Source organism: Nerophis lumbriciformis, linkage group LG08 (genome assembly GCF_033978685.3).
Source record: "Nerophis lumbriciformis linkage group LG08, RoL_Nlum_v2.1, whole genome shotgun sequence".
NCBI classification, from domain to species: domain Eukaryota; kingdom Metazoa; phylum Chordata; class Actinopteri; order Syngnathiformes; family Syngnathidae; genus Nerophis; species Nerophis lumbriciformis.
Genome location: NC_084555.2, coordinates 37,355,001 through 37,382,680, shown reverse-complemented (window position 1 = coordinate 37,382,680; position 27,680 = coordinate 37,355,001). Strand labels below are relative to the sequence as shown.

The 27,680-nt window shown below is 41.0% G+C and overlaps 1 protein-coding gene across 5 annotated transcripts in view; it reads left to right on the top strand.

Annotated features, from left to right (window-relative positions):
• Positions 1-27,680, top strand: part of LOC133611746 (ryanodine receptor 3-like) — a 359,447-nt gene that overhangs the window by 180,234 nt on the left and 151,533 nt on the right. For all 5 annotated transcript variants that reach the window (XM_061968833.2, XM_061968834.2, XM_061968831.2 and 2 more), the window contains 17 exons: positions 5,036-5,252; positions 5,320-5,424; positions 8,886-8,989; positions 12,945-13,028; positions 13,142-13,301; positions 14,364-14,511; positions 14,801-15,003; positions 15,580-15,754; positions 18,107-18,315; positions 18,390-18,589; positions 19,719-19,785; positions 19,865-20,025; positions 20,104-20,269; positions 20,688-20,774; positions 24,387-24,613; positions 25,973-26,780; positions 26,912-27,112. In XM_061968833.2, coding sequence (XP_061824817.2) covers positions 5,036-5,252; positions 5,320-5,424; positions 8,886-8,989; positions 12,945-13,028; positions 13,142-13,301; positions 14,364-14,511; positions 14,801-15,003; positions 15,580-15,754; positions 18,107-18,315; positions 18,390-18,589; positions 19,719-19,785; positions 19,865-20,025; positions 20,104-20,269; positions 20,688-20,774; positions 24,387-24,613; positions 25,973-26,780; positions 26,912-27,112 — 3,322 coding nt within the window. The remainder of the gene's footprint in view (positions 1-5,035; positions 5,253-5,319; positions 5,425-8,885; positions 8,990-12,944; positions 13,029-13,141; positions 13,302-14,363; positions 14,512-14,800; positions 15,004-15,579; positions 15,755-18,106; positions 18,316-18,389; positions 18,590-19,718; positions 19,786-19,864; positions 20,026-20,103; positions 20,270-20,687; positions 20,775-24,386; positions 24,614-25,972; positions 26,781-26,911; positions 27,113-27,680) is intronic.

The window sequence follows — 27,680 nt, the reverse complement described above, 5'->3', positions numbered from 1 at the left end:
TACATTTATAAACAAGCTTATTGGTGTCTAGTGGGACAGGCGAAAGTTAAGTCGGACAAAATTCAGTCGTTTATAAATTATTTAATATTTCTCTGAGGCCCGGTAGGAAATGCGTCACTGACCGGTACCGGTCCCCGGACCGGTGGTAGGGGACCACTCTATTACAGCATACAGACGTGTACAATCCACACCTGCCTAATCTAATGAGTTAGAACAACAGGATGTCAGAAATGTAGTGAATGATTAATTTGATATTCATTTACTTGTATATGTTTCTTTTTAGAGTTTTAAGTGGCTTAAATTATTAAGGCTCAAACTAAATATTGGTGTTGTAGTGGGGAAATGTTTTTTTTTGTCCAGGTATCTGTTTGATCTGATTTGTGGATTTCCTCATTCCGTTGCAAGTACTGTTAAATCTTGTGTACTGTAAATAAATAATCAATGACAACAATGTTCTTTGAAGCTGTATGAGTTCTAGTTTCAACATTTAATTTGGCATGTGAGACATGCTCACAGTTGAACCTGCTGACTCACTGAACGTCTTTGTCGTTTGTGGATGTGTCTCTTAAGACACGTTTCCACTCTTCAATAATTGAAGGCCGCAGCCATAAAGGACTCATTTGCGTCACCACTACTACTCCAATCTTTATTTTGGGCTGCCTCCGGGGAGCAGTGACGCCGGAGACCTATTTGTTTGGGAAACTTTCAGTTAAACCCATGCCTGCTTAAGTTTTGACGTTAAAGCAGACCAAAAGGAAAAGTTGCAACTACAGTTAGATCAAAATTATTCATACTCAAGCCAAAGTTTGAGTTTGTGATTTGTTTGAGGTTATGCTTTCTTTTACACCATAAGAAAGGATGCTTTTGACTTATAGCATTATTTACAACACCATAACCGAATAATTACTACACAGTATCCCACAAATGAGATTACGTGAGTACACCCATCACATTTCAGCAACATTTTTATCACAGTAAGGGCCCAGGGCCTGATCTACTAAAGGTTTACGTGTATTCAAGCATGTGCAAACTTGATAACGCACGCAAAGTTTCTCTAACCATGGAAGCGCTGATTACTACGGACATTCCGCACCGAGTCCACTGCGCCCACAGTACGCGTGAGTCAGTGAGCACCTTAGTGTGTCTGTCTTCATGTACGTATATGCTGAAAATATGCTGATTAGAACACCCACATTGAGAGGAGATGAAGATGCAGATGTAATCATTTAGTGCTCTTAATATGATTTTTTAATCCTAATAGTGTAGCATGCCGGGAATGTTCGTGCGTACTGGCAGAATTACGCAAAAATGGCTGCGCCACGGTGAAAAGGAGACGATCAGTGCAATGAGTGCAATGACAGACAATAGGTAGAGACAATATTCTTCTCGTGTTGACAATTGACATATTTTTGTCAGAAATAGAAATTCCATCTTTGAACTGATTAATGACTTAAGGGCTGATTTGGAGACAGCAGACACCAAAAATAATCAATATACCTCAAAAACAAAAACTTATTGGAACATGCTTTTTCAAGCCTGTTTTGAAACAGGCGTGTAGGGATGATATACAATACAATATACAGCTGTTCACCTGGCGGGTTTTTTCTTTGTGACCAAGAGTGGATAAACTAGTGGCCTAGTGGTTAGAGTGTCCGTCCTGAGATCGGTAGGTTGGGAGTTCAAATCCCGGCCGAGTCATACCAAAGACTATAAAAATGGGACCCATTACCTCCCTGCTTGGCACTCAGCATCAAGGGTTGGAATTGGGGGTTAAATCACCAAAATGATTCCCGGGCGCAGCCACCGCTGCTGCCCACTGCTCCCCTCACCTCCCAGGGGGTGATCATGGGTGATGGGTCAAATGCAGAGAATAATTTCGCCACACCTAGTGTGTGTGTGACAATCATTGGTACTTTAACTTTAACTTTAACTTTAAACAGGGAAGTCCTTCTATAGCTGCCTCCTTGTTTTATCATATATTACTGCCTTTGCACATGTCAATCAATCAATCAATCAATGTTTATTTATTTAGCCCTAAATCACAAGTGTTTCAAAGGGCTGCACAAGCTACAACGACATCTTCGGTTCAGAGCCCACATAAGGGCAAGGAAAAACTCACAACCCAGTGGGATGTCAATGTGAATGACTATGAGAAACCTTGGAGAGGTCCGCAGATGTGGGTGACCCCTCCCAGGGGAGACGGGATTCAATGTTTACTTTTGTATATAACAAGGCAAAATCCGGGCTTTGGAGAAATGTTCACCGACTCTGTTTGGCTTCCTGTTGTAGTCGAGCGATGATGATGATGACGGTGGGCTCCTTGACGGACTGAGGGGCGACGGCGGCAAGTCCCAACGGGCCGCTCACCTTTACAGGCCGCTCACCTTTACAGAACCTTACAGTCTGTGGAAGACGTGGTAGAACTTCCAGCAGAACACTGCGTTGCTGGAGAGAGGAGCCAGTTGATTGCTGCCCAAAAAGTGTGGGTGCCATATGCGTCCCCAAAATGCAAGTCCTCTCAAACAGTAGGATGCTAGAAAATGTCCGATGCATTGCAACAGTCTGCCTTAATGCATTGTTGCAGCTCGATGATTTTTGTGCACGCCATGCCATGCGCGTTTCTAGACGAGCGGTTGAAGTGTCCGGCCATGCTCGGGGGTGTGGCCGTGGTGTGGCTGAAAATAGAGAGGCAAGGCGTACGGGTATGTTCAGGGGTTAAAATGTGTGCCTGTTGGCGGGTCTGTTGGCCACTCTCTGGGTGGGGATGTCACTAATGTCATATTGATAAAAACAATTTTTGGTTATGTTTTCGCGATCGACTGGTAGGGTTTCAAAGATCGACTCGTCGATCGCGATTGTAGGGTCGGCGACCTCTGCTCTAGATGATTCCAGCGCACAATTGCAGTTAGTACCAGCGTCTGCCACAGTGCAACTTAAGCGCGCTAAAACCTGAGTTCCGCTCTAGATCGCATTGCAGGAGTTATTCTAAATTAAAAAAAAGAGGCACACTTATAGAGTCCTGCCGCATGTTGCAAAACATCCACAGGATGGAACATGATAATGAATGTGGAGGGAAATGACTGTCTCCATGGTGACAGCCTGTAGTATACGCAGAATCCTTGTTTAAAGGGAGTGGTCTGCACCACTTTTGCACTTGTTATCAATTCAGCACATAACATGACCACTACTCTAATGGTACACACAGTTGACCCACAGTTTAAAAATTTGCCCACACAATTTAGCATTTGTTATTTATGATCTTAATAGATTGGACCTTAAAGCTTTCGAAGGGATAATACATGATTTGTGGATATAGCTTAAAGTAGTCAGTGTGCTTGAAAAGTATTTTACTTATTATCCCCTGAACATATGTAAAGACACACATTGGTGTCTAAGTAGCTGACAACACAAGCAAGTACACGTTTTGGTGGACATGTCCACATTGTGTCCAAAGTGTGAATATCTAATATAAGCACCATTGTTATCTAGCACAGTCTTAATCCTTTCGGGCATTGAATTCACCATAGCTGCACAGATTCTTACTGGAATCCTCTTGGGCTACTCCTCCATGATTGCATCAAAGAGCAGGTGGATTTTAGACACCTTGCACCCCTCCACTTTCCCTCTACTTGAGGGTGCCCACGGGTACCTAGTTGGGTTCTGATCTGAAGACATACTTGGCCACTTCTCAGCAAGGCACTTGTTATTTTGAATGTTAGTTTGGGCTCGTTATCATGTAAAACTGTCATGCAGTCCAAATACAGATCATTCTATGTTTCACAATGTCACACTACATGTCAGAATCAAATCTCAAAGCTACCCAGTGCTGCCCCAGACCAAGACACTTATCTTTGTACTCACCTGTGTTGCCAGCCATTAAAGACAATAATGGCTGTGTTGAGTCATTTTCAGTGGATTGTAAATCAATACTGAACTGCAAACTGTGCACTGGCTCCTGTAAATTACAATTTTAAGTTACACTTTAACAATTTTGTCCTACTGTGACAAAAATAGTTGCTGAAATGTAAGGAGTGTACTGGAGATACACATTTATTATGCCTGTGAATATGAATATGCTCATCTCACAGTATTTACATCTTGTTTAGTGTGGGTGACCCAGGGGGCAAAGTAGGTGAAATATCTTGCCCAGGACACAACGGTGGTGACTAGGAGCAAGATTTGAACCAGGAACACTCCAACCTCTCTGCCTCTTGTGTAGGAATGGATACTGAGTTTGGTACTCTTATGGGCCCTGATTGAATTTTGTCGGTACTACCTGGTATCGATTCATGTGAAATCAAAGTTGGTCATATTTTTGATAATTGTGACGTCAGGTCCGGTTGCAGACTAAACACCGGCTTAAACACTTGATCAAGGAAATAATCACTCGGGCAGCACTCAGAGCGGACTTGGCCAAGCTGAGTATAAAGACTTTGTACTGTGGGGCGTAACATAAGAGTAGACTGGCACATTAAGCTCCATGGCAAAGGCTACTTCCTAGCTTGGCAACACACCACAGTCTGACACTACTGCCATCTGAAGTCTTGGAATTGCAACTCATGCAAAGGCTACTATATAATACTTGCAAATGAGACTCAGATATGGTATAACAAAACAAGAAAACAACAACTGGATAGCACAGTTATTATAATCAGCTCATGTTTGAATGTTACGTAAAAAAATAATTTATATTACTTCATTTATTATCAAACACTTAACATTTATTAACAAACAAAAAAGTACCAAAAAATTATACCGTTGAATACGAGTATTGATCTCCAGGGACCAGGAATTTGTACCGAATAGGTTCAAATGCGAACGGTACCCATACTTACCCCTGAGCCATGCCACCCTAGTATTGCTAGCATTCCTATTCAAACTATCCATCCATCCATCCATGTTATAGTGCTTATCCTTCTCAGGGTTGCAAAGAGGTTGGAGCCCATCCCAGCTGCACTTGGGTGGAAGGCAGTGTACACCCTGGAAAAGACGCCACCGCACAATTCTAATTAGTGACCATTTTTTATGTCGTCAGGGTCCGGTTCTTATTCGGCGGGAGACATGGCGACTTTAAATTCTTGCCCCCATCAAGTTACGCCCCCTGTTACGAGGCCCTGCTGCCCAAGGAGAAGATGAGGGTGGAGCCGGTGAAAGAATACAAAAGGGACCTAAATGGGGTACGAGATTTGCTGGGAACCACCCTCATCTCATCACAGGGCTCCTTTATTCCTACACCTGTGGAAACCAGCCAGGTAATGAACAGAGTCATGTATTTTTTTGCCTTAGCACTGATAAGACAAGATTGATTTTTTTCTTCAGATTGTTATGCCGCCCAATTTGGAGAAGGTTCGGGACAAACTAGCAGAGAATATCCATGAACTATGGGGCATGAATAAGATTGAACTTGGCTGGTCCTACGGCAAGGTGAGAACTTTCACTTTAGTCACTTACAATTACAGTATATCATCAAGATTTGAAAGGAAACATAAACATAATCCATGCATTTTGCCATGAGAAATAAACATTTCAATGACACATTTTCTAAGCGTAGTTCACTAATAGTATTGATTCACAACAAAAGCCTGTACGTCATCTTGCTTTCTCTCTCATAATTTGCGGTTCGCCCCAAAAAGAGGGTAAGTGGAAAAAAAAATGTCATTGTCCATGCTCAGTGATTTTCATGTCATCTGCCGCTTCTTCATAGTTTATTTGTAGGTAGCACAACCATTTTGTCACTAATGACTCAGTGTTGCTTCACACAAGGGCACAACAGGAGTTCTGAGAGTTCTCCAATACTGCAATAAACCAAGAATAACGCTTACCTGGTATATATATATTTTTTTTTGGCATTTAATTTTTTATTTTATGAACGAGCATAAATGAGGCTTGAAATTGATTGTACAAGCACCATGAGACAAATAGTAAAATCAAGTTTTGCCTGGAGTTAGATTGAAGACTTGACAGACAATGTTTTATAGCTGTTAAGCCTTGGCGAGAATGAGGACTCAGGTGCAGATGGGGGACGATTGACACAGGCTTTATTTCAGCAGTTTCTTAGAACTCTCTTTAGACAGATTGATTAAACAAATAGCTACAAACTCTATACTTGATACACTAGAGTACAAAAACAAACGTAGCACAGGGCATAAAACAATAAACGGAAAATCACTCCAGAGGGAGGAAAAAGGCAATAGCAAAATTCTACACTGATCTAATAACAAAAAAACAACAATATATGATTAGCTACATAAAAGGAAAATCGCTCATGAAGAGGAAGAGACAAGAAGCTACAAGAAAACTACAAATTAAGGCGCTCCAAGAAGAGGGAAAAAAGGAAGGCACAGACAGCACTATGAAATTAGCTCAAAAATACTGACCAAAAAACTTTAGGAAATCAAAATCACTCTTCTTCAGAGGGTACAAAGAAATCAAGGAATAAGGCGAGGCAATACTTAACAACTTGGGACAAGACTGTGGAAGACGGCTGGAGGTACACGACGAGACGATATACTCTGGCAGCCAGACAGGGGAAGACGAGGACTATATACACATGAGGGAGGGTGACACAGGTGGGCGCAATCAAGCAATCAGGAGAGACATCAGACCAGTGACACAGGAGAAGAGCAAGTGGCCTGAAACGAGAGGAGGATTAGATTTTCAACATAAAACAGGAAGTTTGCCAGACAACCCCAAAACTGGACTTCCCTCACTGCTGTGTGACAATAGCACAGAAAAGACAAATAATTTCCCTTCCACCCCCGATGTATATAGTGGTAGTTGTCTATGAATGTTCTCCTTCATCTAGATCATTGTCATCTCAGGGCATTAGATCGATCGCAACTGGACTATTTGGGTTGTCTTAGAAGATGTTTTGCGACTTAGATAGGTCAGATCTAATCTAGCGGCTGGGGCCAAAACCCCAAATATTTATACTCCAAAACCTGGGCAAGGACGGTGTCGCCCTATCGTAGTGAGAAAAACAACTTTTTTGATGCAAATGAGCGATCCTAACTGTCAAAGCCAACGACAGTCGTTGAAGTGTAATTTCCCCTCGTCAGCATTTAGGTATTGTGTGGCAGAACGATCGCTGTGTATCGACTACTACCAGTCCAAAATAGTCGGAATCCCCCACGTAGGCGTTCCATTCAGTTGTAAACAAATGGCAGAAATGGCATACTGGTCACTTTCTGTGACCAGAATGTTTCTAACTCCTGTTATTTGTTGGAGGCTAAATTGCAGAGTCTTTTATGAATGGTTGAAAGGACAGTGTTGTATGTGGGAGACAGTTGGTGTCGCAGACCACCTCCTCTGTTAAGGGATGGTTTTTCAACCTTGACATAGATGGCTTCCCTCACTCCTATTTGGTTCCATCGGTCCTCCCTGTCCAGAATCTGTACATTTTGTTCTCAAAGGAGTGCTGTTTCTCCCTAAGGTACAGGTAGACAGCTGAGTCTACTGATAAAGCCTACTCAGATGAGTGGCGAAACGTCTTCTAAGACAAACCAAACAGTCCAGTTGCTATCGATTGAATGCCCTGAGATGATAATGGTAGTTGTCTCCAATAAGAACAATAATAATGTTATAATATACGCAGGTTATTTCCGTAACCCACATTTAGATTACATTTAGTTAGAGTAGTACCTCAATTTACAAGTTTAATTAGTCCTCTGACAAAGCTTTTAACTTAAACACTTATATACCAAATCAACGTCGCTTTCTTTGGAACGTTCTTCGAAACTTTCTTCGAAACTTTCTTTGTTCTCTTTGTTCCAATGATTAGAAAACAAAGTTGTGTCAATCTGTAGCAATAAGCTATTGCTTGTAAATAAGACAATTTTCCCCCAGCAAATCTTGCGGGGTTTATTGTGGCATTTGCCTAGCCAATTAATGCAAGGATGCTTGTATCTTCAATTTTATTTTACAATTAGCCCAGAGACAGCTCTTACCTCAAAACGTACACCTTTGCAATCTAATAAAACCAAACAGAACAGCTGTTTTTAAGTATTTTGTATGCATGTAATTCTGCCTTTACAAAGTACAAACACAGTAGTTAGCTGTGGTGTAAAACAGCACTGCATCATACTGAGAGGTGTTCCTAATAATTTAGTTACCATTATCAGGAGGAATGCATGTCATTGTGATGCAAGTATTAGATCTTGAGCATTATTATCTATTAAAGATTTTGGATTGGATTTTCTTAGGTGGTGCTGGGGCACCTAATACATTTGGGTATATGGTTATCCTATACTATATATACATGTTCTTGGTTTATTGTTCAGTGTAGCTAATATAAATAAACACACCTGTTCTGCCCTAGTAGTAATAAAAAAACAACTGAAGCAATATGTGTTTAATATGTGTAACCTATAATATATGAACATCCTCCATCTATTACAACTAATTCTATTTTGAAGATGCAGAATTTGCATATGATGAGCTTTGTACTCCCCCTACAATGCAAATCTGCATAGAAGATGTTCTTTTTTAAATTTAATTGCTCTAAGCTGCTTCCAAAGTGAATTCCTGTAGCGTTTAGAGCTGGCTGATGTTCATCACAAACACACACATACACACACACATAGAGCAGTGCATGTTTTTTCGTAGACATTCACCATTGCCTTGCAGCATTGCCAAAATTTGTTTTTTTGGCAAAGAGTGCAGCCTCGTGAGAGGAATTACATTTCTCGCTTTGTATTTCAGTCATACACCGAGAGGAAGTGTTCCCTCATAACATGTTCACTAGAGCATATTGTTACTTTATCAGTAGCAGCCTGTATTAGACCACATTCCTCTTCACTTGTCAGTCCACTGCGACAAGACTGTGCTGAGTATCATTTGGTGAGGAAAAGGGGTTGAGTTGACACAAATGTTGTTTTTGTTCACAGATCAGGGATGATAATAAGCGGCAACATCCGTGTCTGGTGGATTTTTCTAAGCTGCCCGAGACTGAGAGGAACTACAACCTGCAGATGTCCACAGAAACTCTGAAGTACGTACATTTAGCTAACTCGATATGGTTCCTCATAGACTTCGCTTGCAACAGAAAGCCATTCAATTATCACCATTTCAACCTTTTCATTCCTTGGTATATTGGATGGATTTCAATATTTGTACATTGTGCTATTTAGATTTGAGCAGAAGCTGTGCAATTAGGGCATGACATTAACAACGCTGTCTGGATCATTTTAGCACACCATCACAGTTATTGCTAGTGTTTTTGGCACAACACCGGCATCTCCCAGATAGCTATTTTGGCATGTTAGGAAATCCCAGATAGCAATTTTGGCATGCTAGGAAATAGGATCTGTTGTAGATCGCACTGGAGGAATACAGAAATTGTGTTACCTATTATAGTTGTCTGCGGCATGTTTCACACTACAGCAAAACACCACAGCCTGGAGCATGATGCAATGAATTTAAATAGGGCGGTCTGCACCACTTTTGCACTTCTCATCAATTGTGCCAGATCACTCACAACACGGCCACTAATAGTACCGTATATGCATTTTTTTTTCACGTGTCCCTGTCAAGTTACACAGGGAAATTATATTGTTGATGTAGATGCCCATAATAATAATAATAATAATAATACATTTTATTTATAAGGCGCCTTTCTGGGCACTCAAGGACACGGTACAAAATCACAACAATAAAATCAAATTGGATAAAAAAAACAACAACAACAAAGAGAAAAGAAAAGATGATTACAATGAATAAGCAGTCAGGAATAAGTGTGTTTTGAGTCTTGATTTGAAGAGGGATATTGAATCTAAGTTGCGAAGGTCTGGTGGTAAAGAGTTCCAAAGATGTGGGGCAGAGCGGCTGAAAGCTCAGGCACCCATGGTGGACAGTTTAAATAAAGGGACAGTGAGATGGATGGATGAAGAGGATCTTAGGGAACGTGAGGGCGTGGCGACATGGATCAGGTCAGAGAGATATGAAGGAGACAGGTTATGGATGGCTTTGAAAGTGAGGAGAATTATTTTAAAGTGGATGCGATGTTTGCATCCACTGTACAGATGTACTTTACAAAAGAGAAGTGTGAGTTACTTCTCTTGTTGCCTTATTTGTATAATGCAATCATTTGGATGTATTTAATGTTTGGCACAGCCAGACCAGAGCAGGAAAGGATGGAAAGAAGAAAATAAAGGAGACAAAGGGGGAAATTGCAAGGACAAGACAGAGAGACAACAAAAACAACAACAACAACAACAACAACAACAGAACAACATCAGGAAATATGATATGTATAAATCTGATACGAAAATTATAGCAAAGAACCAGTAAATTAAGTAGATAGTAATAACACAGAAATGACAATGAACATTATTACACTACAACTTGAGCAATAACATACCAACAATATAACACTATTATAATAAATAATAATAAAAAATCCCTCTATTATCATCATTACAATTGCTTCAAATGCAACAATACATATATGTAATGAATAGTTGAATTAAAAAAGAAAGCAGATAAAGAGGGAAGGGGGGGAGTAGAAAGAGGAGTGGACTGTATTAACCTTATAAATTGTTATGGTAAAATAGGAGGCTAAGCTTTAGCAGTGTGCCACGTTTCTAACAAGTATCCCCGGGGGGGGGGGGGGGGGGGGGGGGGGGGGCAACGTTAATATGTTTGGTGAAACATGATTATGTGTGGATGTATGTACCTATGTATGTACATAGGTTCCTATGTATGTGCACATACATGTATGTATGCATGTATGTGCACACGTACTGTATGTATGAATGTATGTACAGTCGCGATCAAAAGTTTACATACACTTGTAAAGAACATAATGTCATGGCTGTCTTGAGTTTCCAATCATTTCTACAACTCTTGTTTTTTTGTGATAGTGTGATTGGAGCACATACTTGTTGGTCACAAAAACATTCATGAAGTTTGGTTCTTTTATGAATTTATTATGGGTCTACTGAAAATGTGACCAAATCTGCTGGGTCAAAAGTATACATACAGCAATGTTAATGTTTGGTTACATGTCCCTTGGCAAGTTTCACTGCAATAAGGCACTTTTAGTAGCCATCCACAAGCTTCTGGCAAGCTTCTGGTTGAATTTTTGACCACTCCTCTTGACAAAGTTGGTGCAGTTCAGCTAAATTTGTTGGTTTTCTGACATGGACTTGTTTCTTCAGCATTGTCCACACGTTTAAGTCAGGCCTTTGGGAAGGCCATTCTAACACCCAACTACGCCCAAGACCCAACCTCCAAGCTGATGATTTTAGGTTGTCCTGAAGAATTTGGAAGTAATCCTCTTTTTTCATTGTCCCATTTAAAGCACCAGTTCCATTGGCAGCAAAACAGGCCCAGAGCAAAATACTACCACCACCATGCTTGACGGTGGGAATGGTGTTCCTGGGATTAAAGGCCTCACCTTTTCTCCTCCAAACATATTGCTGGGCATTGTGGCCAAACAGCTCAATTTTTGTTTTGGAAACTCAAGACAGCCATGACATTATGTTCTTTACAAGTGTATGTAAACTTTTGATCGCAACTGTATGTGTGTTTGCATGTACAATATATTTTTCTCACAGCGTGTACGGGAGCCAAAGTACAGCCCCAGCCACCCAGAAAGCCAAACCCAAAACAGCAGGTGCGATACCCAGGGAACAAGGGACAACCGTCCCATGCAGGTTGGCCGGCTAGCGACAGGACCCCTGAGGGAAGAAAAAAAAAAACAGGGAAGAAAGGACGAAATCCCAGACACGCCAACACACAAGGCCACTACCCAGCAGAATGCCACACTACACACCGAGGTGCCACGACAGACCATGTGCGGGGACTAGACTCAGCAGGCCCCCTCGGGCATTTGACATCGGTGGACATTGAGACCCAGGGGCCCCAGACACGCAGCCCGGCCACAACAGCCCGGCTGCAACAGCCTGGCCGCAGCAGCACGGGACGGGCCCCAGTAGGGCACGCAAGCTCCAAAGGCGACAACACTCTCCAAAATAAATAAAAAAAGAAAAAATAATAATAAAATAAATACAAATAACGGCTCGGATCCCACCGTCCACTGAGAATTGGCAGAAAAATCCCCCTCTCACAGATCGGGCCGTGCGTCGCACCTCTCAAGGTCAACCCCAGACAAGCGTGCACCTAGATGACGGCAAGACATCGGGCGCAAAGGACGGCCTGGCAGAGTGAGAGGGTAGGTCCGGGCCGACAAGCCAACCAACATGAAGACAAACCAAAACGAAGCCAGACCCGACAACCACAGCGCGCATGCACCACCAAGGACCATAACAGCGGCCACAGGTGCTTGCACAGCAAACAAACGACAGCAAAGACAACCACTGCAAAATCCCCGACGGCCAGAACCACCGCACCAAATCAAAACAACCAAAAAAACGCCACCGACAACCACACATAGACAAAACCAGTGCCAGTTTGCTAGCCAGCCCAAACGCCAACATGCAAACCAGGAGACATTAACGGCACCCCACACCAAGAAACTCCACTCCGGCACACTGACAAAGCTTAACCTATTTTTATCTGCTTTCTTTTGTAATTGTGTAGGAATAGATTTCCTTAATAATTTATATGCATTTTATTAACGCAATATAAATTTCATTTTTCTTTGTTGCGCTCAGTGTGTTTTTGGAAAATATAATTTTGCCGTAATTATTCTCAATATGTAGTAAAAGCTAGCTGAGACAGCTCGTTAAATCTTTGTGTCATTGACGTCAATGAAGAAAAAACATATTTTTACAGGTTCCTCCCACACGGTATGAAGACAATTTTACACCTAATTGAGTCCTCTTGAGTATTCCCTTGACTTTTATTATGGCAGATATGTACAACCTAATGCATTAACACATCCCACCTTTCTATTACCACTAAGCTGTGCATGTCTAGTCAAGGCAGAGGTGATGTTTGGGATTAAGCAAGTTTATTAACTGTATTGTTTTTCTCGTTCACAGAACCCTGTTGGCGCTGGGTTGCCGAGTTGTTCAGGTCAATCCAAATGCTGACGAATCACTAAAGAAGCTCAAACTCCCGAAGAAGTAAGAGCCAACGTCTTCTCTTTCGTTAAGATACTGAGAGTTTTGTTCTAACCTGATTTATAATCATTCAATATTTAGACATTCATGACTCTTTAAAATGTTCTCTGTTGTAGCTTTATGATGTCCAGTGGTTATAAACCATCCCCTCTAGACTTGTCTGAGATGAAACTGACTCCAGGCCAAGAGTTGCTGGTGGATAAATTGGCAGAAAATGCCCACAATGTTTGGGCCAAAGACCGCATCAGACAAGGATGGACCTACGGCATTCAACAGGTAAATGGGCTGTGCTCACACATTTTGTTGATCATGTTTTGTGTTCTTTCTTTTTCTCTTACTTAAAGGGGAACTGCCCTTTTTTTGGAATTTTGTCTATCGTTCACAACCATTACGAAAAATAGGACGATGAAAGTTCTTAATATAATTTTTTTGCATTTATTGGGATGGGGTGACCAAGCGTCTTTTTGTGTTGTTCTGGCCATTTTCGTGTCCTAAATGGCTGTCAATGTGTACCAACTTGTCGGAATACCTACTCATACTTCTTCTGTCCAGGTGAGATGCATGATTTATGATCTTGAATAAACGTCCAGGGAGCGAGGATGCAGCAGACCACTCGTTGATGTAAACATAGGGACACATGGTGGTGATCACTGCATCGCTATAAATAGTTTGTCTGCGTTAGCGCTTATAATAACAAAATCACTAATACTCGAGTCATACCAAAGACTATAAAACTGGGACCCATTACCTCCCTGCTTGGCACTCAGCATCAAGGGTTGGAATTGGGGGTTAAATCACCAAAAATGATTCCCGGGCGCGGCCATCGCTGCTGCCCACTGCTCACCTCACCTCCCAGGGGGTGAACAAGTGTGTGTGACAATCATTGGTACTTTAACTTTAACTTTAACTTGGTTAATATTCAAATAACGAAATGTAAATGGAGTATTGTTGGCGGTTTTTGAATGGTCATTGGATTTTATGAGCGAAATAGAGGAGCTCCCATTGGCTCCACCGTAAGCTGACTTTTATTTACATTTATTTTAATATGCTGATAAATTGTAATTATCAAGTCTTGTAATTATTGTTGCTACAGTAAGTATTCAGTTCACATAATGTTTGATTGAAATGTTTCCATATTGTCTCACAGCGAGGCATGCTGGGTTGATTTGAACACACATTAAAGCAGCCCTATGAGGGTTGCATATGTTGTTTTCCGATGTTTTTGGCTCTGGAAGATTTTTTTTTTTTTTAAAGAATGATAGCCGTTTGAAGTAAAAAAGACAAATCAAGTTACGGATTTCTGACTGACACGTTGTCCACTTTTGTGGCTTCCTGCAGGATCTGAAAAGTAAACGTAACCCCCGCTTGGTCCCCTACTCAATGCTGGATGAACGTACCAAGAAGTCTAACCGCGACAGTCTACGGGAGGCCATTCGCACTTTGATTGGTTATGGTTACAACGTAGAGCCATCTGATCAAGAAGCAGGTGCGTCTTAATTATCACTTTACCAACACGTATGGACAATTTTACACACTTTGTGGAAGTGACTGTGCCCCGATGCACAAAGCAAAGTCTATAAAGTTTGATGTAGGGGAACGTAAGAGCCCTGACTTAAAACCCATCAACCCTTTTGGAATGAAATAGCTATATTGTTAGTGAGGCCCTCTGTCAGGTCCAACATCAATGTTCAACTATAGTTGTGGACAAAAGTAATCTCAAACACGCTTCAAAATGGTATAGAAAACCAGTCTTTCTCTGTTGGTATTCCTTCCAGGACAAGTGGTTGAACGGCTCAGCATTGACAAAATCCGCTTCTTTCGAGTAGAGCGAACGTATGCGGTGAAGACAGGCAAATGGTACTTTGAATTCGAGGCGGTGACAGGAGGAGACATGAGAGTTGGCTGGGCCAGACCTGGATGTAAGCCAGATGTGGAGCTGGGCACAGATGATCTAGCTTTTGTTTTTGATGGATACAGGGTAATCATTTCTCCTATTATATTACATGTTGCACGTTAAAGCAATAGAGCATGTTTTTTTTAGTGTACAGTGGAACGTCAATTTATGAACTTAATTGTTTTTTGAACAGGGTTCGTACATAGAAAAGTTTGTATATTTAAGCAAAGTTTTCTATAAAAAACAATGTAAATATGAATAATGAATTACAGCCTCTATTTTAGTAAAGGTTTGTACACTTTGAACTAGGGATAGCCAATTAATACAATTTGCAATGAGGGTCCTACCAGATGTCTTAAACAAGTTAAATGTTCAGTTTTAAGGATTATTTTACATAATGTGCACATCGTGCCTTTTGCGATAATTGTTTTTTCAGTAGACTGTCATATGCTCACTCCACAATGTTGCGTGCATCCATATTTATGTTCCAAAAACATCAAGCTTGGTTCCATCCAGTTCCACCAGTTTTCCTCACAAATCAGCATTAGAACTTTGTGTGTAAGATATTTGTGTGACTTTTACTAATTACATAAAGTAGCCATTCAAAAAAAGACAGAACATGTTTGCAGTCAGTGTTCCATATACTTGAAATACACACAGGGCCACTGTCTGAACATGGGAAGCCGCTTGTTTGGGCGCTGCTGGCACAGTGGAGATGTGGTGGGCTGCATGATCAACATGGAGGACAAATCCATGATATTCACCCTCAATGGAGAGATACTCATCACCACAAAAGGCTCTGAACTTTGCTTCACTGACTTTGAAACGGAGGAGGGTGAGACAATGTGTGTGTGTGTGTGTGTAGTTTTCTGTGATCCACATGTGGTCAAAATTTTCATATAAACTCAAATATTACCATGAATTCAATAGTATTTTAAAAGTGGTAGGATATATTACTTGAGAAGGTCAAGCCCCTATTACCTTTGCTTGTGTAAGTCTCATGTTTGACTGAAGCTTGTAGTTGTTCTTTCTGCCAACATAAAAAGAATGCACTCATTGGATGAAGTCAGAATAAGAAAGTCCTATCAGCAAAGATCAAAGAAGGATAATTATATTTAGAAGGGACCTTTGATTATTTTTGTCTTTCCTGACTTATAAATGTTGTTACAAAATCGGATACTTGTAATAAACAATGCCAAAGCTTCAAATAATAAGCTTAATGCATTTTTGCGTGAGCTTGCACACAGTTTTGGATGCCTCTGACCACGGGGTTTTGTAATCTGGCTACATTGTGATGTCACAGCGAAGTGGATGTACTTATTTGGACATTAAGCAAAGCTATCAGCCAGAGGGGAAAAGCTCTGTATGAGTCCGCTGAGTTTGAAGTAACAAAAGATAAAGTAAGATTAAGTATTATTTTCATGTAATCCTTGCATGCGCACAACAACACTAACGTTCAACACACACTGGCATTATTGCTGCTAAAACCAGCTTTTTATGCAGCTTTATATCGATCTGAGAGCGTGCAGGTGTACCTAATGTGATGGAGTCTATCTATCCATATGTTTATTTTCGACTGTGTCTGGAAAAAAATAACAGTGATGTGCGTCTATATGATACTGTATATACAGTGCACATTTTCAAAAGACACATTTTGATACTTTTGGAGTGGCTTCATTTGCAATCCGGGAACGCCTCCACAAATGAATATCATGTAGACATACGGTACACAGAAAATAGGTTTTGTGATGGTGGAGCAAAATTTCCACAAAAGCATATCCAATACATATTATCTAGACGAGTGTTGTTCTTATGTGAGCCAAGGCACATTTTTTTCATAGAAAAAATTCTGAGGCGCACCACAAGCAGAAATCATTAAAAAACACAATTCAGTAGCCGATATTGAAAAATAAAAAGTTGTTCTTGCAATTGTTGGATATGAATTCAAACCATAACCAAGCATGCCTCACTATGGCTATTGTCTCAAAGTAGGTCTACTGTCATGACCTGTCACATCACGCCTTGAATTACTTTTAATTTTTTGGTGTTTTTCTCTGTGTAGTGTTTTAGTCCTTGTCTTGCGCTCCTATTTTGGTGTTTTTTCCTGTTTTGTTGGTATTTTCCTGTTGTAGTTTCATGTCTTCCTTGAGCGCTATTCTCCGCACCTGCTTTTTTTTCGCAATCAAGACTATTTAAGTTGTGCGGATGCTTTTCTTCTTTGTGGGGACATTGTTGATTGTCATGTCATGTTCGGATGTACTTTGTGGACGCCATCTCTGCTCCACACTCTGTAAGTCTTTGCTGTCGTCCAGCACTTTGTGTTTTGTTTACTTTGCAGCCAGTTCAGTTTTAGTTTCGTTTTGCATAGCCATATCTAAGCTTCAATGCCTTTTCTTAAGGGGACTCGCCTTTTGTCTATTTTTGGTTTAAGGATTAGATACCTTTTTACCTGCATATTGGGATCATGACACAACGTGTTTCCGACAGCTACAAAGCAATTAGCTACCTGCTGCCACCTACTGATATGGTATGGTATAACATGGTTACTCTGCTGAGCTCTAGACAGTACAGACACTCAACCACGGCACATTATTTACGGATTACAATTACTTGTGTGCAAAAAATATTTTTAACCCAATTAGGTGAAATTACATAATCTCCCACGGCACACCAGACTGTATCTCACGGCACACTAGTGTGCCGCAGCACAGTGGTTGAAAAACACTGATCTAGACCACAAGGAAGTGTGTTAAATGTAAATCATCATATGTCCCTTTTAATGTGATGAAGAATTACAGTATCTATCTAAAGGCTTCATACTTAGAATGCACAGCTATGCTTGGTCGGCTTATTTTTAATGCATCACTCCTCAAAAGCGCCAAAAAGTCAAAACAAAAGAAATGGCACAAATTGACGAATGTCTCCGCAAAAAAATATGCAATACCTAATTATGAGAAGTTTTATGAATATGATATAAATATGATTGGTTTCAAAGGAACATGTACAGTAAAAATGACTTAGTGTAGTTCCTGCTCCAACAACGGTCTGGATTTCGCTTCAATCGCCCTTGTTTACTGCTACTACACAGGAAACTAAATGGCTCGTCAAGGAGAGCGATGTCAAGGAGGGGTAGTAGCATTCGTCAGAAGACTACATAATGAAGCATTAACTTTTGCTTCCTGTGCAGGGTTCATTCCAGTGTGCAGTCTGGGCTTGGCTCAGGTGGGTCGTATGAATCTAGGCAAAGATGCCAGCACCTTCAAGTATTACACCATGTGCGGCCTCCAGGAGGGTTTTGAACCCTTCGCTGTCAACATGAACCGAGAACTCACCATGTGGTTCAGCAAGCGTTTGCCAACGTTTGTCAATGTGCCAAAGGACCACAATCATATCACAGTATGACCAAACACTTTAATACATCTTCTAAACAAAAATTGGACGGTTGACGCAACTTTGTTGGTTCTTCTCAGGTAACCAGGATTGATGGGACCATTGATAGCCCCCCGTGTCTCAAAGTCACTCACAGGACATTTGGCTCTCAGAACAGCAATGCAGATATGGTGTTTTGTCGTCTCAGTATGCCTGTGGAGTTTCATTCCTTCTTCAAGACCAGTCCTGTTGTAGACATGAATGGAGTGCATGACGATGAGACCCTCAAAGTTAAACACAGGTAGTCCTCTATTGTACATTGTTGTGTTAAAGGAGCCCTATGCAGGTTTAATATGAATAAACATGGCCAGATTAAGGCACAGTTTTGCACATCCAACCATCCATCTTCTCCCGCTGGCCCTCCTACTGGTCGAACGTGCCCTGAATACCTCTCCAGGGAGGCGTCCGGCAGCAGTATTCTGACTAGATACTGGAGCCACCTCAACTGGCTATGGTAGCGACTTTATTCCGAGCTCCGTCCGAATGACAGAGCATCTCACCTGATCTCTAAGGGAGAGCCCTTTAGAAGAAAACTAATTTCAGTCGCTTTTAACTGGGATCTTGTCCTTTCGGGAACAACCCATAGCCCATGACCATAGGTGAGGGTAGGAACGTAGATCGTCCGGTAAATTAAGAGCTTTGCCTTCCAGCTCAGCTCTTTCTCTACCTTGACGGACCAATGCAGAGTTTGCATTACTGCAGACGCTGCACTGATCTCACAATGCATTTTCCATCATTCGTGAACAAGACCCCGAGGTACTTTAGCTCCTCCACTTGAGGCAGGATCTCGTTCCATGCCCGGAGTTGGCAATCCACCCACGTGGCCATCAAAACAATTTCAATTTCAATGTGCATTTGTTGAAAAATGTTTCATCTTATTGGCCCATCAAAATGTTTAAACAAGGGTTAATTATAGATGTGGCAGGTTTGGGGGTCTATGGAAGTTTTGAATTAGGCCTTATGGTCTAGTCACAACTATTGTCATACAGTACATCATACAGTACTATCATACTATCATACTTTACAACAGCTTCCACTCCATTTTTCGTCCATCTAGAAATATTTGTAAGATGAGAGGTCATCATTATTTTAAAAGTCCAAAAACAAATAAATAATGTTCACTGGAACAAAAACCTTCTCTAAAATATTTTTCCACAAATAGCTTGACAATTATGTTAAAAAAATATACCGTGTGTAATGATGAAGAACTAAGATAAAGTATGAATCATTATGTTTGTCCAAATAGTGTGAGTCACCATATAATGACGTTTGAAAGAAAATGGCCCAGCCAATTAAAACTAATGCTGACGCCTCGTTAGGCCCATTAACTGCACTACAGCTGAATACCTCTTAAATGTTGTTGACCACAGATATCCACTGCGATCTGTGCGGCACAGTGATGAAAGTAGACGTGTGGACTACAGCAGCATCACAACGGTAGTGAAGCCTCATTGAATCAACATTGATAGAAAATCTATTTACGCCAACATTTCCACTTTTTGATGTGTCATTGCAGTACTACCACTCTGTGAGGGTCTTTGCTGGTCAGGAACCTGCAAGTGTGTGGGTGGGCTGGGTGACTCCCGACTACCATTACTATAGCAACAACTTTGCCCTCAATAAGACCAGAACTGTGACTGTCACCCTGGGAGATGAGCGAGGACGGGTCCATGAGAGGTGAGATTTGGAGCCCAATCTTTTATAGTACTGATATGATTTTTAATGTGGATGTATTTATGGACTTCTTTCTGATAGCGTGAGGAGGAGTAACTGCTACATGGTGTGGGGTGGCGATGTGACCAACGCAGCTCATGGTCCAAACCGCAGCAATGTGGACCTGGATATTGGTTGTCTCATAGACCTGGCCACCGGCATGGTGACATTCACTGTCAACGGCAAGGAGGTATCCACCTCCTATCAGGTAATTAATGCATATGAGGTAATAAATATTAATACAGTCATTTATCAGTGGATGACTTGTGGATATACAATGCAAATGTGCAATTGTTCATCCATCTAGTAACAGTTTTTTGACCTTGTCAGGAACTTTTTTCCTGTCTTTGCATATTTTTAAGTCCTGACGTTTGCATTGTTGAATATCAGACATTTGACAATTTCCCTGTTCAGCTTTGAGAATTCTTTCAAGGGTGTAATCTTCTTAAGTTCTCACTGAAATCTGTTCAGCGTCACCCCAGTGATGAGTCATCCTCACCAGCCCGTTTATAGTGCATACTCATCAAGCATCAAGTGGTGAAGTTTCATGATGCCCTATTAAGCTGCTTTTCACAAGTAATTTTATACAGTACGCGGATTTATGCGTCAACCTTTTTTGTCTCCAGGTGGAACCCAACACCAAGCTTTTCCCTGCTGTGTTTGTGCGACCCACAAGCCCTAACCTCTTCCAGTTTGAACTCACCAAGATAAAGGTGGAGTTTGTGATCCTCAAACCACTTTACCCTTTAAGTGGTACATTGTATGTTTGTGTGACAACATTTTTGCAAATTATTCCTATTCACATTGTGTAACTGCAGATGCGTTATTGACCAATGAACTATCTGCAGTGTTTAGGACAACCCTTTAGGTATCGTACCATAGTTTTTGGTCCCCCAAGAAAAAAGGTACCAAAACTTGGTACATAAAAAATAATAGTTTTTGTACTGTTCAAAATGTTTTGCAAACAAAATGCATATTTTACTTTACTGTACTAAACTGTTCCACTTGAAACAAGGCTAAAGGCAAGATAGTCGGATCCTTCGCTCTCTGTTTTTCTCCCTCACAAACACACACTCACACAGGAAACTGTTCAGCCTTGACTAGCTCAGCCAGGGCCTTATTTAGCATTCTAATGTCTTCATAAGATGCTAAAGGCTTATGGGAAAAGGGCATATACACAGAATAACCCATTCACACACATCACATCATCCCTCGTTTATTGCGGTTGATCATAACCATGATCAACACATTTTCGCAAAGTAGGATTATTATTAACACATTTAATCTTTTCATGGTTAGAACATAAAAAAACAGTTTATGACATACTAAATATATTTAGTTTTTAACATTGTTAGAGCCATCGAAACAGAAATAACACCCACATTGTCACCTTTAACATTTGTTTTACCCAATACAGCCTTGAGTGTGTTCTACTGTAAATTACAGCAGAGGCAGAATAAATCAAAGCCGTCCTGGGGTCGGTGCACATGACTGGCCCTTTAAATCCTGTGCTATCAAGCAAAATAGCCTTTGCTTTTAGCTTGGTAGTCAGCACGCTTGCCTCTGGCAACCAGAGACCACATCTTGCTCGGAGCAGTAGGAAAAACACTATGCAGTCGATGGAAAAAGAGTACATCACTGCTACACTTGGTCTCTTTTTTTCATTTTCTTTGCGTTTTGCCGCTCCTCTTTTATGTTAATATGAACTGCCACTCATGTTAACGTTGTAGTAAAGATGCTCGCCTAGAATGGCATTATGTGTGTGTCTTAATGTTGAGGTCGCAAAGGCTGATTTTGAGAACAGAAAAATATGTTTTGCAAGTAAAGACATTATATTTTGAAAATAAATTAAACTCAAGCAAAAAATAAAAACATTTGAGCAAATTTAAATGTATTTTGTGGACAATATTAAGACTCAATAATTAGTGCTGTCTGCAGTCAGATGGAAGTGCTCTCTCTCGCCCCCTTTCTTCGCTCTCTTAACCTCACCCTTCTGCGCATTCAACTTTTTTTCCTACACCCGTTCAAATTTCTACTGTGCCCTTGTAAAAAATTTAGACACAAGTTATATTAATGTCAAAAAGGCAAACAATCAGAGAGCTGGACAAATGTACGCTCTGATTGGATGCTTGGTCTCCAATGAGATCGCTTGTTATGTGATCCCAGAAGCATTACTGTGCGCCTGATAGAGTCAATTGTCGTGTCCCAATTCGGCGGCTGCATCCTTCCAAGGACCCGGCCCATTTGGTCGAGGGAGTGCGGGTCCTGAAAAGATTCTTCCAGTTGCAGCTGAAGCAATGTTATTTGGGATGGACGAGCCTTGGAAACAGTTACTGGTTGTGTCACGTGTCCACATCCTTCGGCTTGCGGTCAGGTCCACAAAGTGAAGAAAAAAAAGACAAAGAAACCTAACAAAATATTAAATCAATCAATCCAAGTTTACTTATATAGCCCTGAATCACCAATGTCTCAAAGGCCTGCACAAGCCACAACAACATCTTCGGCTCAGATCCCACATCAGGGCAAGAACAATTTCAACTCAATGGGATGACAGTGAGAAACCTTGGAAGGGGCCGAAGATGTGGGGACCCCGCCGGGTGACTGGTGCAATGGATGCAGAGTGGACAGGGTTAATAATGTGAGAGTCCAGTCCATAGTGGGGACATCAGGGGATCCTCTTGCACGTAGACAAGTAGGAGCGCAGAGACGTCACCGATTGATGCATAAGGAGTGGTCATACTGGGCGCTTTATCTTTAATCTCCTTTCTAATGAGTTAAATTTTCTTAGGAAAGAATTTCATGAATTCATCAGCCGAGTGGGTGGAGCTACTGGGGGAGTGTCTTGTTGGATTAGCGATGCTACTGTACTGAAGTAACATATAGGATCGTTTTCATTGAGGCGGATGAGATTGGAGTATTAATTAGTTTTAGCTGAGGTAGGCACGTGTTTATAAGTTATTAAACTATCACTCCAAGCTTGATGGAAAATCTCAAGTTTAGTCGCGCCCATTTGCATTCCAGCTTTCTAAATGATAGTTTAGGAGCCCTGGTTTCTTCTGTAAAGTTTGAGTTATGCCTTTTAGGGGCCTTTTTAGCTTTAGCCGTGCTATACTATCAATGGCATTGCGCAGGGCATTGTTAAAGTTGTTAGTAAGGTTATAATTTCGGAATAGTGCCCTTACTAAAGGCAGTAGGCCAGCAAGAGTCGTAGTTGTGACAGTATTAATGTTGCAGCTGCTAAAGCATTGGTTATTAGTAGCTTTTGACACTGAGTCAGTAGTTTACATTTTATAAGGAAATGATCGGACGTTACTTTAGTGTACGGGAGAACCATAACTTTGGAGGTGGTAACACCCAAGACAAGGACTAGGTCTATCGTATTAAAGTTGCGATGCGTGGGTTGATTTATTATTTGGGTACGACCACAGCTATCAATTATAGTCTGGACCGCTACACACAGATACACAGGTCTGACGGGGTATTCATATGGATATTAAAAGCTCTGAAAATTCACTGATATAGTGATAGATAACAGCCAGATAGAGAGGTAGCAGTGTGACAGACCTCATAGTAAGCACCTCAAATGATTTATATTTGATACTTAGTATAGTTATGAGGAAAGTGGGAAAAATTCATCTGGTTTTAGCCAAGTTTCACTGAGACCAATGACGTTAAAATTGTTGTCTCTAATGACCTCACTAACTAATAACATTTTGGGAGACAATGATCTGATGTTTAAAAAGCCCATATAATAGGTAGTTGGTTGTTTCTCTGATCAGTTTCATAAAAAAGGGGTTTCTTCTGGGCGGGTTGTTAGCCCTCTGCAGGATAGTTGGTTGGTGGGGCTGCCACCTCACAGTGTACCAACACGCTGGGGTAATGTTTTGTCTGGGACCTACCCTGGAACCTGGCCCGCCGAGGGTGACCCTACCACGAGCAAGCTCCCGACGGTATCGCTCTCCAGATTCATTGGAACGCGCAAGCCCCCTCGCCATGTCAAGGCCAGACCCAAGAGAGGGGGCTAGGTGAATACTGCACTGTAATACAGTACATAAATACAACTTAATACAATTTTTAATTAAAGCCAAAACATAAAGAACATTGTTTTAAAAATAATAAAATTAAAACAGAATTAAAAACAAATATTTTGTTTAAATCTGTAACGTAGAGAATCCCCAATATTTGAAGTGTGATATAGTTAGGGATGACTGTACAGAACTTTATGAAGTCCACAATTTCTGTTATCTTTGAAGTTGTAAGCACCACAGTGTGATAGTTACTCACAGAGCTTTCTAACCACTTGAATGTGACGCTACTTTGTGCAGAACGCCATGCCACTGTCGTCAGCCATCTTTAAGAGCGAGCATAAGAACCCAGTGCCCCAGTGCCCCCCTCGCCTGGACATCCAGACCATCAATGCGGTGCTGTGGAGCCGCATGCCAAACACATTCCTCAAGGTGGAAACGGCGAGAGTCAGTGAGAGACACGGATGGTCGTTGCACTGTGTGGAGCCTCTGCAGATGATGGCGGTTCACATACCCGAGGAGAACAGGTTAGTTTTCCTTTGGAAAGATTCATTTTGGATTATTGATGCTGGACATTTAGATAAGATTCAACTAGATTACTGTAGGTTAGACAAATTAGATTTGATTCGATTCGATAGATTCGATTAGATAAAACATTTTTGATCACCTTGGCGTGTGCTCTCATGAAAATTATGGTTCAAATGGCAGCAACACCAAATAGTCTACAGGACAGTAGCAATAGCAGCACATCATACCGAGAACACAGAAACAGATAAATAGCATAATAAAGTAATTATATAAATTGTATGCATAATAATAATAATGATGATCAAAGTGCATTGTCCCTGTGCCTCTTACCATGTTTTATCTTCTCTCTATTTCCTACTTCTCCCACGCTCCCCTAACGAGGAGTCCTGTAGTTTGATGGCACGGGGAACAAAGTACTTTTTAGGTCTATTACTTTTTCTCCTGGGGAAAAAAGTCACTGAACAAACTGGTTTGCCCAGCACTGGTCACAGCCTTAGTCTAGACCTCACAAAGAGTATAACCATCAATCCATCCATCCATTTTCCTACCGCTTGTCCCTCGGTTACTGGTTAATTCTTTCCAAAAAACAACTCACATAATGCCACATGTTGCAGTTAGTGTCAATTCAACACAAGGGATCTTTAATTTCCCTTAAAAGTGAACTCTGCCTTGATACATCTATGAGTTACATGTGTGCATATTTGCATTTTCCATTTTAGTGCTTGTAAAAAGTATAGTACATTGCTGCGCCTGTCTCATGACAACCCCATAAGTCCACACTATTATACTGCTGGCTTTGAAAATTACATAATATTTTGTATTGTCCTCCATTTTTATTCAATACCGTGCAAAGCAAGTACCAATACAAATATTTCACTACAACATCCATATTTTTTGTAAAGTGTCAAAGTATACAAAACACATTAAATTTTGTTTTTTTTGCCACAAGGACAAACAACTTTGCATAATGAATGGAATGTGTTTATTTGCTTTCAAACAATAAAGGTTTACATTGACGACTGCACATTAAAATAACCATTGTGCCTTTAAATTATGCACATTTTGATATAAAATGTTAATGTAAATGCTTTACAAATGATGTGATATTTGCATAAACATGCCGTTACTACCCACAATTGCAAACAAAAAGGCAGAAAGACAAAGGAGACTCATGGTTTGCATATTTTGGGTACATTACGGGTGAACAGTACAGAAGTACAACATCATTAACCTACTGTTTCTTGATGTATCATTATGAAAAAACTCTGGAAAAAAGTACAGTAATGTGTTCAGATACGGCATTTTTTTCTAAGTATCGTTTATGATCATTGATATACTTATCTATTATCTATTTAAAGGTGTGTTGACATCATGGAATTGTCCGAGCAGGAGGACATGAGGAAGTTCCACTATCACACCTTGAAGCTCTACTGTGCTCTCTGTGCACTGGGCAACACCCGCGTGGCCCACGCCCTCTGCAGCCACCTGGACCAATCACAGCTCTTATACACCATCGACAACCAGTACCTGTCAGGCATGTTACGTGAGGGTTTTTACAATCTCCTCATCAGCATCCATTTGGAGACAGCCAAAGAGGCTCGACTCATGATGAAAGATGAGTTCATCATCCCGGTCACGGCTGAGACGCGCTCCATCCGACTCTTCTCTGATGCTTCCAAAAAACACTTTCCGCCAGGGGTGGGGCTCAGCACGTCGCTCAAGCCCCGCCTAAACTTTGCTCCGCCATGTTTTATCAACACCAAACGGGAACATTATCTGTACAGTCCCCAGATACCACTGGATGCATTAAAAGCAAAAGCGATATCAATGTTGACAGAGGCTGTCCAAGGAGGCGGCCACTACATCCGTGATCCTGTAGGAGGAGGGGTCGAGTACCAGTTTGTGCCCATCCTGAAGCTCATCAGCACATTGCTGACCATGGGCGTACTCTGCAGTGAGGATGTTCATAAGATCTTGCTCCTTGTTGACCCTAATGTATTTAGTGAGACACCCAAGGAAGAAACCATCGGTACGACAGACAAGGAAGGACTAACGGCGGCCGAGAAAAAGGCGGTGGAAGCTGGAGAGGAAGAAGCAGCCAAAGAGGCTAAACAGCTGATGAAAGGGCTTCTGGAGAAGAGGCTGCCTGAACCTGTGAAACGGCAGGTGATAGAATGCACACATAACCCGATTATGTTTATATACTGCATGTGAACAGGTGTACATTACATTGACAGGGACTGACATGGTCTGACCTTTCAGTCAGTGGCACAACAACACATGGTCTTCCTTTGCAGATGTGCGAGCTGCTGCACTATTTCTGCGACTGTGAGCTGAAGCACCGCATTGAAGCCATCGTGTCCTTTTCGGACAGCTTTGTCTCCAAGCTGCAGTACAACCAAAAGTTTCGCTACAACGAGTTGATGCTTGCGCTCAATATGTCTGCCGCCATTACTGCCAAGAAGACCAAAGAGTTTCGATCACCTCCTCAAGAACAGGTAAAATATCACTGCAGTACTCATATAATGATAATGCATTTCAGTTAATACCGTTACCCTCACAGGACACCAGGGGCATGATCTACCGTATTTTTCGGAGTATAAGTCGCTCCGGAGTATAAGTCGCACCGGCCGAAAATGCATAATAAAGAAGGAAAAAAACATATATAAATCGCATTTTTTGGGGAAATTTATTTGATAAAACCCAACACCAAGAATAGACATTAGGCAATTCTAAAATAAATAAAGAATAGTGAACAACAGGCTGAATAAGTGTACGTTATATGATGCATAAATAACTAGGGCTGCAGCTAACGATTATTTTTCTATCGATTAATCTATAGATTATTTTTTCGATTAATCGGTTAATCTATAGATTATTTTTTCGATTAATCTATAGATTATTTTTCCTTTTACCGATTATTTTTTTTATTTAAAATGAAGAGGAAAAAATAAATGTAGGCCAGTTTTTTTAAAAGGCATGGCTTTTATTTACAAAAAAAAAAGTATGGCCACTCAGTCAACATTGACAACAACATGACAAAATATTCTGTAACAATGTAAACAT